The sequence below is a fragment of the Solanum dulcamara genome, chromosome 10 (genome assembly GCF_947179165.1).
Source record: "Solanum dulcamara chromosome 10, daSolDulc1.2, whole genome shotgun sequence".
Taxonomy (NCBI): Eukaryota; Viridiplantae; Streptophyta; class Magnoliopsida; order Solanales; family Solanaceae; genus Solanum; species Solanum dulcamara.
In genome coordinates this window covers 73,290,974-73,304,551 of record NC_077246.1, presented here as the reverse complement: position 1 = coordinate 73,304,551, position 13,578 = coordinate 73,290,974, and the positions used below count along the sequence as shown (strand labels likewise).

The 13,578-nt window shown below is 37.4% G+C and overlaps 1 protein-coding gene across 3 annotated transcripts; it reads right to left on the bottom strand.

Moving 5' to 3' along the window:
• Positions 1-2,021: 2,021 nt before the first annotated feature.
• Positions 2,022-12,628, bottom strand: LOC129871489 (kinesin-like protein KIN-14L). Of its 3 annotated transcripts, none has more exons than XM_055946409.1 (20): positions 12,502-12,628; positions 11,810-11,897; positions 11,174-11,331; positions 10,945-11,091; positions 10,577-10,832; positions 10,168-10,259; positions 10,015-10,086; positions 9,080-9,172; positions 8,546-8,620; positions 6,889-6,970; positions 6,694-6,789; positions 6,195-6,368; positions 5,765-5,871; positions 5,496-5,674; positions 5,226-5,390; positions 4,885-5,135; positions 4,530-4,693; positions 3,013-4,163; positions 2,697-2,872; positions 2,022-2,380 (listed from the first exon to the last, which is right to left on the bottom strand). In XM_055946409.1, exons 2-20 carry the CDS (start codon positions 11,874-11,876, stop codon positions 2,313-2,315), a joined length of 3,573 nt encoding a protein of 1,190 aa, XP_055802384.1. In that variant the 5' UTR covers positions 11,877-11,897; positions 12,502-12,628; the 3' UTR covers positions 2,022-2,312. The 3 variants fall into 3 exon arrangements, with proteins under 3 accessions (XP_055802384.1, XP_055802385.1, XP_055802386.1); XM_055946410.1 differs by lacking the exon at positions 12,502-12,628 and adding an exon at positions 12,351-12,450; XM_055946411.1 differs by lacking the exon at positions 10,015-10,086.
• Positions 12,629-13,578: the final 950 nt, after the last annotated feature.

The following is a 13,578-nucleotide window of genomic DNA, read 5'->3' as shown; positions in this document are numbered from 1 at the left end:
GTCTGGGTTAAACTTTCTTGGATTCTTCTATAGTAACATCCATAACGAGAAAGGGAAAAACTCTAGTTGCCTCGGCAGTGCTTTAGAGGGTTTAGGAGCATTTTATTGGCGATGCAACAGGAATTAGGCGATTTTACCAATTTTTTGTGTTTGCGTTAGCCCACAAAATTTTTAGGTGCCAGGTGTCTGGGTCGAATTATCTTGGATTCTTCTATAGTAGCATTCATAATGACCTAGTGAATAACTTCAGTAGCCCCGACGGTGCTTTAGAGGGATTTAGGAGCATATTATTAGCGACGCACCAAGAATTAGGCGATTTTGCCATTTTTTCGTGTGTGTTAGCCCACGGATTTTTAGGTGCCGGGGGTCCGAGTTGAACTTTCTTAGATTCTTCTATAGTACCATCCAAAAAGACTTGGAAAACGACTCTAGTTGCCTCGGTGGTTCTTTAGAGGGGTTTATGAGCCTTTTATCGGCGACGCAGCAGGAATTAGGCAATTTTGCCAGTTTTTCATGTGTGTTAGCCCACGGATTTTTAGGTACCGGATGTTCAGGTCGAACTTTCTTGAATTCTTCCATAGTAGCATTCGTAACGACCTGGAAAATGACTCCAGTAGCCCCGACGAGGCTTTAGAGGGGTTTAAGAGTATTTTATTGGCGACGCACCAAAAATTAAATGATTTAGCCAATTTTTCGTGTGTGTTAGCCCATGGATTTTTAGGTGCCGGGGTCCGGATCAAACTTTCTTGAATTCTTCTATAGTACCATCTGAAAAGACTTGGGGAATGACTCTAGTTGCCCCGGCGGTGCTTTAGAGGGGTTTAGGAGCCTTTTATCGGCGACGCAACAGGAATTAAGACATTTTGCCAGTTTTTCATGTGTGTTAGCCCACGAATTTTTTGGTACCGGGTGTCCGGGTCGAACTCTCTTGGATTCTTCCATAGTAGCAATCATAACGACCTGGGGAACAACTCCAGTAGCCCCGATGAGGCTTTAGAGGGGTTTAAGAGCATTTTATTGGCGACACAACATGAATTAGGCAATTTTGCCAGTCTTTCGTGTGTGTTAGCCCACGAATTTTTAGGTGCCGGGTGTCTAGGTAGAACTTACTAGGATTCTTCCATAGTAGTATCCGTAACGACCTGGGGAACAACTCTAGTTGCCCCGGCGGTGCTTTAGAGGATTTAAGATCATTTTATAGGCGACACAGCTGGAATTAGGCGATTTTACCAGTTTTTTGTGTGTGTGTGTTAGCCCACGAATTTTTTAGTTGTCGAGTGTCCGCGTTAAATTTTCTTGGATTTTTCCATAGTAGCTTTCATAATAATCAAGGGAACGACCCCAGTAGCCCCGATGGCGCTTTAGAGGGGTTTAGGAGCATTTTATTGGCGACGCAAGAGGAATTATGCGATCAGTTTTTTGTGTGTGTTATTAGACCACAAATTTTTAGGTGCCAGAGGACCGGGTCGAACTTTCTTGGATTTTTCTATAGTAGCATCCGTAAAGACCTGAGGAACGACTCTAGTTTCCCCGGCGGTGCTTTAGATGGGTTTAGGAGCCTTTTATTGGCGACGCAGCAGGAATTAGACGATTTTGTCAGTTTTTCATGTGTGTTAGTTAGCCCACGGATTTTTAACACGCTATTTAAAAAATCATAAAAAGTGTTTTATACTAATTTATCCTTGCCCATTTTCAATGTAATCAATATTATTTACTTTCAAAAACAATTAATGTAAAGACAAAATGAAAAGAGCCAAAATGGGGGGGGGGGGATGAAAAGAGAAAAGAAAAGGTCGTTATTTTATCTCAATTTTATAAATTGAAAAGTATTTTGGCTGATTATTATAGTAATGTTGATAACTAATATGTGATAGAGGGATTTGAGCTTTTGGGATTTGAGCTTTTTAGACATCCTTGGTTATGAAAACATGATTCTTGTACGCAGACCTTACTCCTGCCTCGTAGAGATAGAGAGGTTGTTTCCGATAGAACCTTCGGCTTAAATAAAGCATGCCAAACAGTTTGAAAATGAACTTTCATTCAAATGTCATGTTTTTGGTTGGTATACAACAATGTTAACATCTATCAGGTTTCGTCATGGTTCAAATAACAGGAAATTTGTTTCCTTCTGGTCCCTCAGTTCCTATTTTCTGCCTCAGTAATCTGTACAGAAATGTCGATGTTAACAGCATTACAACATCTAAAATTGCAGTGAGTACCTGCAGCATAAACTTGTCTAACTCAATGTCAAGTAGTCAGTATTTGTTGACGCCTACTGTCAGCTCCTTGATGTTAGCTACTTAGTTTGTTCCTCATAGCCACCTCTTTGTTAACTTTGCTGAAGTTCCAGGAGTTTTGCAATTTCTACTTTCATTTGCACCTGTAAAATGAATGACGTTTCTGTAAATGCTACATTTGATCAGTATTGGTTTTTAGCTGAAATTTCACATTCATTTTACCTAAGAGTTTGATGGTGAAAAACACATCTAACGTATCAGGGTTTTGCGAGTTTCTTATCTAAACTATCATATGTTCACTTTTCCTACCTGAACTATTAGGAAACACTATTAGTTCAGGTAGGAAAAGTGAAACACTAATAGTTCAGGTAGGAAAAGTGAACACATGATAGTTTAGGTAGGAAACTCGCAAAAACGTGATACTTCAAGTGTATTTTGATTGTTATCTCTTTTACTTACAAGAATAAGGCAAGCTCCCTCCTCCAAGTGAAGATCTCCTCGACATGATTGGTGGTGGAATGCCAGTTAGGGATTGTCTTCTCAGTGTCCTTGCATTAGATGTCATTGATGACATCTCCTCATTTTGGCAATTAAAAGGCGATAGTGGGGCTGCTTCAGTCCTTTTCTGTTGGTTCCTATAAGTTTTCACAAGTAAATAAAACACAATTCTACATTAGATTAATTGAATTCATCTATAGCTTCATCTACTTATATATATGGATTAATCGAATACATAAAAATCAACTGAAATGCGATCAGGCAATGAATCACTTACTTTCTTTCAGAACCATTAATCAGTTTCCCAATAGTCCGAAGTGATCTTCGTATTTGAGATCCTTTTCCATGAGTACGGCTAATCAAAGTAGGCGTCTGGAATTCAGATGAAATTGTACGCTCACTTTGCATTCCTGCCTTGTTCTCATTTATAGAGGTTATCAGTGGCTCAGGTGTTTTGGGTAGTTGAAGAGAAGGAATCCTTGTTCTGCTATCTGTTGTTTTCACACCCTGGATTTTAATGGCAGCACTTGTCGGACTCCTAGGTGCATTGCAGCTCTTAAAAGCAGAAGTTGGACTCCGAGATGCCTGCTGGCTTTTGAAACCAGAAGTTGGACTTCGAGGAGGCTGCTGACTTTTATAGCTAGAAGTTGGACTCCGACGAGCCTGCTGGCTTTTGAAACCATAAGTTGGACTCAGAGGAGGCTGCTGACTTTTATAGGTAGAAGTTGGACTCCGAGGAGCCTGCTGGCTTTTGAAACCAGAAGTTGGACTTCGAGGTGGCTGCTGGCTTTTGAAACCAGAAGTTGGACTCAGTTGAGGCTGCTGGCTTTTAAAACCAGAAGTTGGACTCCGAGGAGCCTGCCAGCTATTAAAACCAGAAGTTGGACTCCGAGGAGGCTGCTGGCTTTTTAAAGCAAAAGTTGGACTCCGAGGAGCCTGCTGGTAATTGAGACCAGAAGCTGTACTTTGAGGAGCATCCTGGCTTCTAAAAGCAAAAGATGGACTCTGAGGAGCCTTCAGGCAACTATCATTACCGGCTTGATCATACAATTTTGTGACATCATCTCCCTCCTGAAGCTCAGTTGATTGCTGTAAGCACACAACTTCTTGCTGGTCGCACTTGGTAGTGGCTTCTAATAATTTAATATGTTCAAGATTCTTGCTGGCTAATCTTGGCCCTTCTAAACTTAATCTTCTCGAGCGAGTTTTCACAGCTGGAGTCTTGGATCCCTTTTCATCATCGAGGTTCGCCTTTTCTGTCCTCATGGTGGTGGTGCAATTCTCAATGCTTAATCTTCGAGCTCGTGGAGTGGGTCTATCAGCTATTGCTTTTGGCTTCTGGAAAGGTGTCCTTGCTGCTTCCTTTGTTTTGTTAATTTGAGGAGTTAGTGCTTCCTTGTTAGCCAATGCCCTTTTTAGGGTCTCAATCTACAATCATGTCAACAGTTGGCAGGTAATGAATCATATCCGTCATTATAAGCCCAAGAAAGTTTTCTTTGTTCTGTCTTGTAACCAACTACGATAATGAAAGCAGTAACAACAACGAAATAAAGCAAAATGGAGAGAAGTACACAACATACAGAAGAAAGAACAGTATTGACAACGCAATAATGCGACAACCAAAGCACAAAAATACAGCCTTCTCTATCTTGTAACCAACATTTAAGTCACTCTACCCTCCCCAAATCCCACCTGTGGAATTACACTGGGTATGGTGTTGTCTTGTAACCAACATTTAAGCCACACCGTAATACTTATATAACCATATGACATCATAAAATGATTGTATTTTACCTCGGCCTTGAGCTCTAAAACTTCGGTGCTCTCTTTATTTAAACGAGCTGCACCAAGTTCCACACTCGAAACCCTCTGTGCAAACTTCAGAGTACTAATTGTTTCTCCAAAGGAATCCCCTTCAGGACTGACATGAGCAAACATCAACGTTTTCGCATGTCCACCTGAAATACACCCAAAAAAAAAAGCATTAGTAAATTATAAATTCTTGTAACTGCAGAATTCACTTGAGTCGAAAAAACAGTCATCTGAAATGCTTCAACGCCTAAGTTTCTATTTGGCCAAATAATTGTCTATACCAGTCATATAAGTTGCTATATCTGGAGGAGCGAAATCTTGAACTAATTGTACATACCTAAAGAGTTCTGCAAGAGTAAGGTGAGTTTGCTGTTTCTATAAGGGATATGGGAATTCTTCTGTGCCAATGCTGTGATCACATCACCCAAGCAAGAGAGAGATTTATTAATATGTTGCGCCTCTTTGAGGCCATCTCCAGTGACTTCCGACTTGTCAACTCGTTCACTACCAGCAAGATCCACCAAATGGAGGCAACTGTGAATTATGTTACCAGATGTATCCTCACCATGCACGTGTACAGTCAGCACACTGCAAGTACACTTGACAATGTTAATAACTCTGTTAAGTTGGGCTGAATGGAAATTGAGTAGAGATAACTTAAATACTGTGCAGCCTCACCTGTGTGAACGACTACTACGGTTATTCATGGCAGTACAGCCAACCACACGGTTCAAGTCACCAAGTTTCATCAGTTCCATAACATCTGTAGCGCAATTCACTGGATGCATGCTAGCATCAGGCAGAGGTAGACCATTGCGACTCATGCAGCTTCTAATCTCTAATGTATGAACAGTTAAGGGTGCAATCATTTCACTTTCCGCCTTTAAGTATCTCAAATTAACTCACGAAATTTGGTGGAAACTAAGGTATAATTCAGTGAAAGGATATTTAGTTAGCAAAGGATCATCTGCGAGAAGATCATGAATTTGTTCATTGTATATCTCGACCATTTGAACGTGGATCTTATAACTCATGATGTCCTTCCTCTCATCAGATAGTACAAATAGATCATTCAGAGCCAATTGATTGATTCCGAATTCCTTTGTTGATCCACCTCCAGGGCCAGACTGCCAAGAGAGAAATATCAGGATGTAAAGCTTCGGCATGCAAATTTAAGGAATAATTCTTCGTGTATGCCTCATCATAAAAGCTCTTACCATGGTATATGTTTTCCCAGATCCAGTTTGACCATAAGCAAAAATGCATACATTGTAACCATCCATCACTGATCTTACAAGCGGTTTAGTGTCTCGAAATACATCTTCTGCAAAATTAAGCAGTGTTACACAATAAAACAACAGCAGCATGTCCAATGTAATTCCACAGGTGGCTCTGGGGAGGGTAGAGTGTAGGCAGACCTTATCCCCCCAGCCCGCCCCACCCCTTACCTTGGGAGGTAGAGAGGCTGTTTCCGATAGACCCTCGGCTCAAGAAAAAAGAATTAACAGGAGTAAAGAAGTCATGTCAAAATACTACAAAGAGCATGTCAAAGCATGCTGAAAAAAGGAAACATAATTACAACAAAACCTTTATAAAAATATGGAAGATGTATCTTCAGCTGTACAATGTAACACACAGTATCCTTACCCTGAGTGGCACTTGGACCGAAAACACGGTTGAACTGGAAAATTTTCCTCCCTTCTTTCCAGGATTTTAGTGGATCAATTACAACCAAAGAACCATCTTCTCCAATGAAATCTATGGCAGTTTTCGCTTCTTCATTGAAGGCAGGCCTTATTCTGCAGTAAACTCTAATATTCCCTGAAGAGTAAATTAACGCAACAGGATTAGAGAGCTGTTGTGGAACAACACTTGATTCCAATAGGTTATTCAATGGGGGTAGAGTAACTCAGCATTTTACTTTTAGTTGATGTTCTTTTATATACTTCCTTTTTCCGTCGTTTTCAACTCTGTGATTTATCATTTTCTGTTTCCTCCAATCACAAAACAGTGGAATGGGAGAGATAAAAAGAGATTAAGCCATTTTATCTTGAGTTTTTGTTATTTTGGAACCGATTTTCTATTGCCTCCTATCCCCAAGCCTTTCACATTGTTATGTTTGTCGATGTAATCCTTGTTGAAATACCTTTTAGATCCTGAACCATGTTATGCAAGGTTCTGTTTTCTTTCATAACCTTATGATATCCTAGAGCAGCATTAGACATATCCAGTACTTGGTCTCCTGAAACCAGGATAAATCAAATTTCAACTTAGCTTTCAAATTATAGAAACGATAGTCAATATGTATATATAGATAGGTTTGTTTACAGGAAAAGCCTACCAAGTTGCTTCAGATCACTTTGTAGCTGAGACTGCAGATTTTTGAACTCTTTCTTTGTACTTGATAACAGCACCTTAAGATTCTGTCAGCTTAAATTATTAGTCATCCAAGACAGTGATCTATATCAAATCAAGAAAGTATTTAGCCCAAAAAAACATGTATTGAACTGGAAAGGATCTTGTGCAAATCAAAGCATTACAACTAATTTGCTTGCAGACTCACGATTAACAGTCACTTAAAGTCTAAAAGTCAAAAACAGGAATAGAAATGAATATCTTAACATGTAATTCACATACATAGAGGGGTGATTTTGACAGCGGAAAATCTTAGAAAATGGAAGGTTGTATGTGTCAGCTGGTGTTACATGTGAAAGAAGGTGGGCGAGGACGTGGATCATCTTCTACTTCATTGCGGTACAACCATGAGGTTATGGTGGGATCTGGTTAGGTGGCTCATCAGCACTTCATGGGTAATACCAAAAACTGTGAAAGATTTGATGTTCAGGTGGAAGAGGAAGGAGGAGAAGACGAACGACTTGGAATGTGGTCCCACTTGCTTTAATGTGGGTAGTTTGTTGAGAGAGAAATAGGAGAGCTTTTGAAGGTGTAGAATCGAGTTTCTCTCAGTTGAGGAATAGTCTCTGCTCCCTTATTTTCTTTGGTGTAAACAGAAAACTCCTTGCTGTATAGATGATTGGGCAGAGGTTGTACTTATCCCTTGTATATGGTCAATTTGGTCATGTTTAAGAATGAAATACATTTACTTGATTAAAAAAAATATTTAGACAACCAAACTAGTACTTAATACTCTTACACTCTTCAATAGATTCAACAACGTTATGGTTCACTGTCATCAGCACTTATTCATCTCTACTGCAGTAGACCATACTGTTCTTTTTAGATCTCTAGCTACCTATGGTACCGCAAAAAGCGCTTGCGGGGACCATGAAGCACATAAGGCCTTCTATTGATGCCTAGGCTTCTTCATCTCTTATACCATCCAAAACCTTTTTACTTGTCAAGAGATCATTACAATAACAACACACCCAATATAATCCTACAAGTGGGGTCTGGGAAAAGTAGGATGTACACAGACCTTACCTACCTTCATGAGGTAAAGAGGTTGTTTCTGATAGAGCCTCAACGCAAAAGAAATGTTAATGAAGCAAGATTGCAAGAATAAAGTGACAGCAAAATAGCAAGAGATAAAGCAAATGAGGCAACAGGAAATCAGGTTATTTGTCAAGAAATTAGTAGTTCTTAAGGACTGGGATCAATGTTATCAAAAGAAATAGGCGCAAAAGTGTGGGTTTTGATGAAAAAAGGCACAAATTGAGAAAAACCATACAAATATGTATGTAATATATCAATTGTTTAGTGTCACCTCTTCAGGAGACTTTCATTAGCAAGGAAAAGTATTACTTAGAGCCTTGATGAAGACACCAGAGACTAAGTGCAAATTAAGCGAGGCGAAATGCTCAACATGTTTCCTGTGAAGTTAACAGATCAACTCTTTTCTGTGGATCAACGAGAAACATGTGCGGCCGTTGATACTTGAGGACAAAATTCACCCAAATGACATACATGGACAAATTTCAAATAGAAAGCCCTGAAGGTAAGTAAATAGCAAATTTTAATATAGTTCAAGAAAGACTTACCGAAAGTTCCTTTTCTTGAATCGTAACTACAGTCCAGTGGTTGCATTTGCCCTTCTTTATGCAAGCTCTGCAACACTGAAAACCAGAATTTACTGGTCACCATGATGCTGAAGCACGACGCTATGACGAACATTATATTTGATATATTAACTTAAGTTCTGCGTGCAATGTCCTACTCATTTGGACTTAGCACTAAAAGAGATTATGGATTCTAACTAGACTCAAGCAGTATATACTAACACGACATTCAGATTGACTTTTGATCTTTCCAAATAGTTTCCAGCTACTACAATACTGAAATCTTTTGACAAAATTCTTGTATCAAGAAAAGTAAAACATATAGGTAGTTTGACAATAGCAAAATCGACAAAATTCTAACTAGACTCGTTCCCATGACTTTATAGATACTTCTCATCAACTCAAAAGTAAAAGACTCAGATTCTTAACAACAACTTTCATAATGGCAAGATTGACAAATTGAATGCTTCAAGGTTCGCAAATGGGGGAAAATGCTTAAAAGGTGACCAAGCTTACCTTTCGGTTTCTAAGATTAGATAAATCTTGGAGGGGTATGCATGTGGAGTTGTTTTCTGAGCAGCTTATCTCTTTTGAAGGATCTGAGTTCAACTGCATGTGGAGGATTACAAGCTATATGAATCATATAAAAAAGGACAGTCCGGAAATAATATCCAGATTTGACATTAGTTTACTGATCAATTTAGCTACAACAACAACAAAACCAGTGCAATCCCATGAGTGGGATCTGGAGAGAGTAGGATGTACGCAGACTTGACCCCTATCTTTGTAGGGTTTAGAGGCTGTTACCCATAGACCTTACCACTACCTTAGATTACTGATCAATTTAGCAGCGTAACAATAACAACTTAAAATTATTCCAAGTAATATTTCACCTAGGTTGCATGCATCTTTTGTAGCTAAGCTTCACTATAATACAGCCCTTTTCTTAATGATTTACTTTCGAAATATGAAGTTACAAATTCTGCCGAGCCAATATGTATGAGGGATTCTCATGGAAAATAAGAGGTTACTGTTTCAAGCTAAACATGAGTTACTAACATATGTTTGAACGCAATAGTCAACTGAACAACCTTGTCAAGAAATCGAACTAATAAATCATCAATATTTCTTTTTGAGAAAGAAATAGATCATCAAGCTCACGAGGTCCATTTTCTTTTTTTTTTCTTCCTCTTCATCTCCAAAGACCAAAAGACTGAAAGAGATGGCATAGTTTGAGAGATGTTATGCAATATGCATTCTAACTAAAAATATGTTTTAAGAAGAATGAGTCTATCAAGGAAAACACGTCATTTTTCATCTAACTCGTCTAACAGGTACATCTTCTCTTTAGCTGCATGTGGAGAATGGAGATGACATGGGATCGAAACTTTCCTTTGGAGGAGATGAAATGCAAACAAGGCAAATTTTCATGTCAAGAGTAATCCGATTACCTTAGGGGACTTGTTTTGAAGTTGTTCCTTGAAGCAGTTAGAGAAGATCCTACTGAACAATTCAACTTGGTTCTGTTTTGGAGAAAAAAATCTTGAAATATACCAGTGATCTTTACTCTAAGAAATGCTGCAAACAGTCAGGAGCATGCATACCGTGTTCCCGTTCCGAAAAGAAGCAAAGAAATTATTGCCCATGTTTTCCTTCATGTCCACCATTCTTTCAGCTAGGGCCTTGACAATTATGCCTAAAGATCCAGTTTAAGAAACCAGAACAAACATGAATTTCCAAGTCAATGGAAAGTCATAACTAACTGTGAAATAAGTATAGAAGACAAGTTTGTTCATCGTTATAAATCATTTCAAGAGTAATAACTCACCAAAAATGTTACTAGTTTTCTAAGCAACTCATACTAAACCTTATGATATTGACTCTATACTCTCAACAGAAGTTGCAACTTTGTTTCAACTATTAAATACGCAATACTATCCTTAGCATGAGAATGTACTTCAATTGCATATAAACATAAAAGAATGCAAAGAAGCTAAAGACCTTCAACTTTACCTTCAAGTTTCTGAATTTCATCTTCTGACGGTGATTGTTTTGGAAAGCTAGCAGACATTTCCAATCGCCTGCGACTATCAGAATTGATTGTCACATGTGTTTGTGCTTGAATCCTTCCCCTAGAAGGGGTCAAGAGAGGAGACCTTAGAGGCTTATAACATCCGACACCTCCCGTCATTTGCTTCCACTCATGGTATGCTTTAAGTTCCAAAATGCAATCCACAACCTTAGTTGATGAACCTGCCTCTATGTTATCCTAAGAATGCACAGAATGAATTGAGAAGTTAGTATCTTTTCCAGCCTCCACAGATAATAAAACTTAAGACAAGTCAAAATTAGCTACTCCCTCCATTTTAATTTGTTTATACCCTTTCAAAAATAGATGCCTCAAATGCTGGTAGCTTTAAATCTTCCACAGCTACCAAAAAGTTCCGAATGTTCTCAAAATATTGATACGCTGGCAGTGGCTGAGAATCCCACATGATTGACTGTGAAGGTGTGTGGTTTTCTACAACCTAATAACATAAAAACAACAATGAATGAAAAACGAATGTTGTATATAAAGAGCGGCTTTCAACATACTAGAGAGTGATGTACCTTCGGAACTGATCCTGTTTGAACTTTGTTAATTAAATTGCAAAGTACCAAGCCACTTCTCAAGCAAGAAACAAACTCTCTCTCAGAAGGCTGGCTTGATATACCTAATGGTCCGACGAAACATTCCAACCAGTGGGTTGCTTGATATCGCCTCAAAGCTACAAATACAATGAAAATCCCACATGAATCACATTTATCCCAAAAGGGGAAAATAATACAACAACAACAATATACCCAGTATAATCCTACAAAGTGTGGTCTGGGGAGGGTAAAGTATACGTAGACCTTACCCCAACCTCAGAGGTAGAGAGGGAAAGGGAAAAATAATACACAAAACAAAAAACAAACACCTCCTGATTGGCCCACCACATCAGGAGAGGAGCTAGAGCTTTTCGCCAGCAGGTTTGTCAGATCCCAGTAGCTTTGGCTCAAACTTTGTATTTGCATTTAAAATATCCACTTAATGCGTATAAATAAGCTGCATTTTCTAGAATCCAGACCTCATAAACTCAAAACTATAGCACCACATCAATAGTACTTCAAATCCCTCTTTTTTGGGATCATACTATACTACTTCAATCAAACAATTTACAAATACGGATAGTGAAGATAAAAAAATGAAAAAATAAAAAACACCTGCTTCCTCAGCTTTCCTCCAAGCCAAATTGTATTCATGTCCCCTTCCTCTTGTTGGATTCTCCATTAAAAATCTAATCTTTTAAATCTGTCATCCAGAGAGATAAAGAAACAAAATGTTAAAATAGAACAAATCATTCAAACCCCTTAAATGTAAAACACTTCAATTGATACTAAATCTAACACATTTCAAGAAAGCACTTTTACCCAAATATATATATATATATATATATATGCAATCCTAAAACCCTTTAATCCCAAATGAACATAAATCCTAAGAATCTCTTAAAAAATCATAAAAAATGAAACACTTCAAAAAAACTTGAACTCTACAAACCCCTTATGAAATGTAAAAGAACTCTACATTTTTACATAAAGAAGTGTATCCTAAAACCCTTCAAATTCACAATCAAACAATAATATTCATTTGCAATAGAGAAATGTATCAATCCTAAAACCCCAATTCATAGTTCAAAAAAAGATTACACCTTTAACATTATTCAAGAATATTTCTTTATGTCAATCAAGAAACCTTTTTTACCCCAAATGATTAGTATGATTTCTAAAAATCTTTAAACCCCAAATGAACATAACTCCAAGAATCTTTCCCAAATAATTATTTTTTTCAAAACAAATTTATAGTATACAGTAGCTTCATCAACATTGTATATAGCTGAAACTATTATACATACTTTCAAGAATCTGTCTTTCTCTATCTCTGAATGGTAAAAAGAAAAATAAAATGAACCCCACAAAAAAATTCACAATTTATGAAGAGATAAAAGTTGGAACTTTTTTTTTTGGAGCTGAGTGAAAGAATGGAAGTTATAAAAAAAAAAAAAAAAAATTTTTTACTCTATGCTTTAGGTTTGGATCCGAACCTAAAGGCTCCGGAATCGTAACGTTACTTCCAAATTTTTGAATTCAAATTAGTGGGGTCTTTGATCTAAGCCGTTGATTGTTGCTACGTGGAATGATCACGGCCGTTGGATTTGCGTTCAATCGAGACACTAACCTCTTTTTTTTTGGACTAAGATATTGGTGATCTTCTTTTTACATCAATCTAAAAGTTAAAAAAGGATCTTTTTCCATTTTTAGTATAGATTTGTGTTTTTTATTTTAAAAAAATTATTTTAGTTGAATCAAAGAAGAAACGACTAGTTAAAAGATTATGATAGAATTGTAACTTGATGAACCATTTTCGCTAGGAATATTGTTTTCTAAACAAAAAAAAATTAATTGACTTACACTAAGTGGATACTCCATCAATAAAAAAATCGCCTGTCACGTCAGATTAAAAAAATCGTCCAAAAATATTTTAAGTTATCTTCCTTCTTCTTTTTTTAATTTAACATTATTATTCTGAGAAGGTATATGATCGTCAACTACTCATATAAAATTCGAACATAAATTAACCGTCGTTAATTAGATGGAAAAACATTTTTTTGCTAATCAAAGTGTTGCAAGTAATGAGGGTGTGCTCGTGCCGACGATAAAATAAGGGCACACCTCTAAATATGACACATTTTTTTATTATTATATAATTAACAAGATCAGTAGACTAAAGAGTGAGGTTTTAGATAAATACGATAATTTTAAGGTCAAACCTAATAGTTGTGAAAGCAAAAACAAATCATTTGATTGCATAAATTTAACAAGATCAGTAGACTAAAGAGTGAGGTTGTAGACAGATATGATAATTTTAAAGTCAAACCTTATAGTTGTGAAAGTAAAAACAAAATTGCATAAATTAACAAGATCGGTGGACT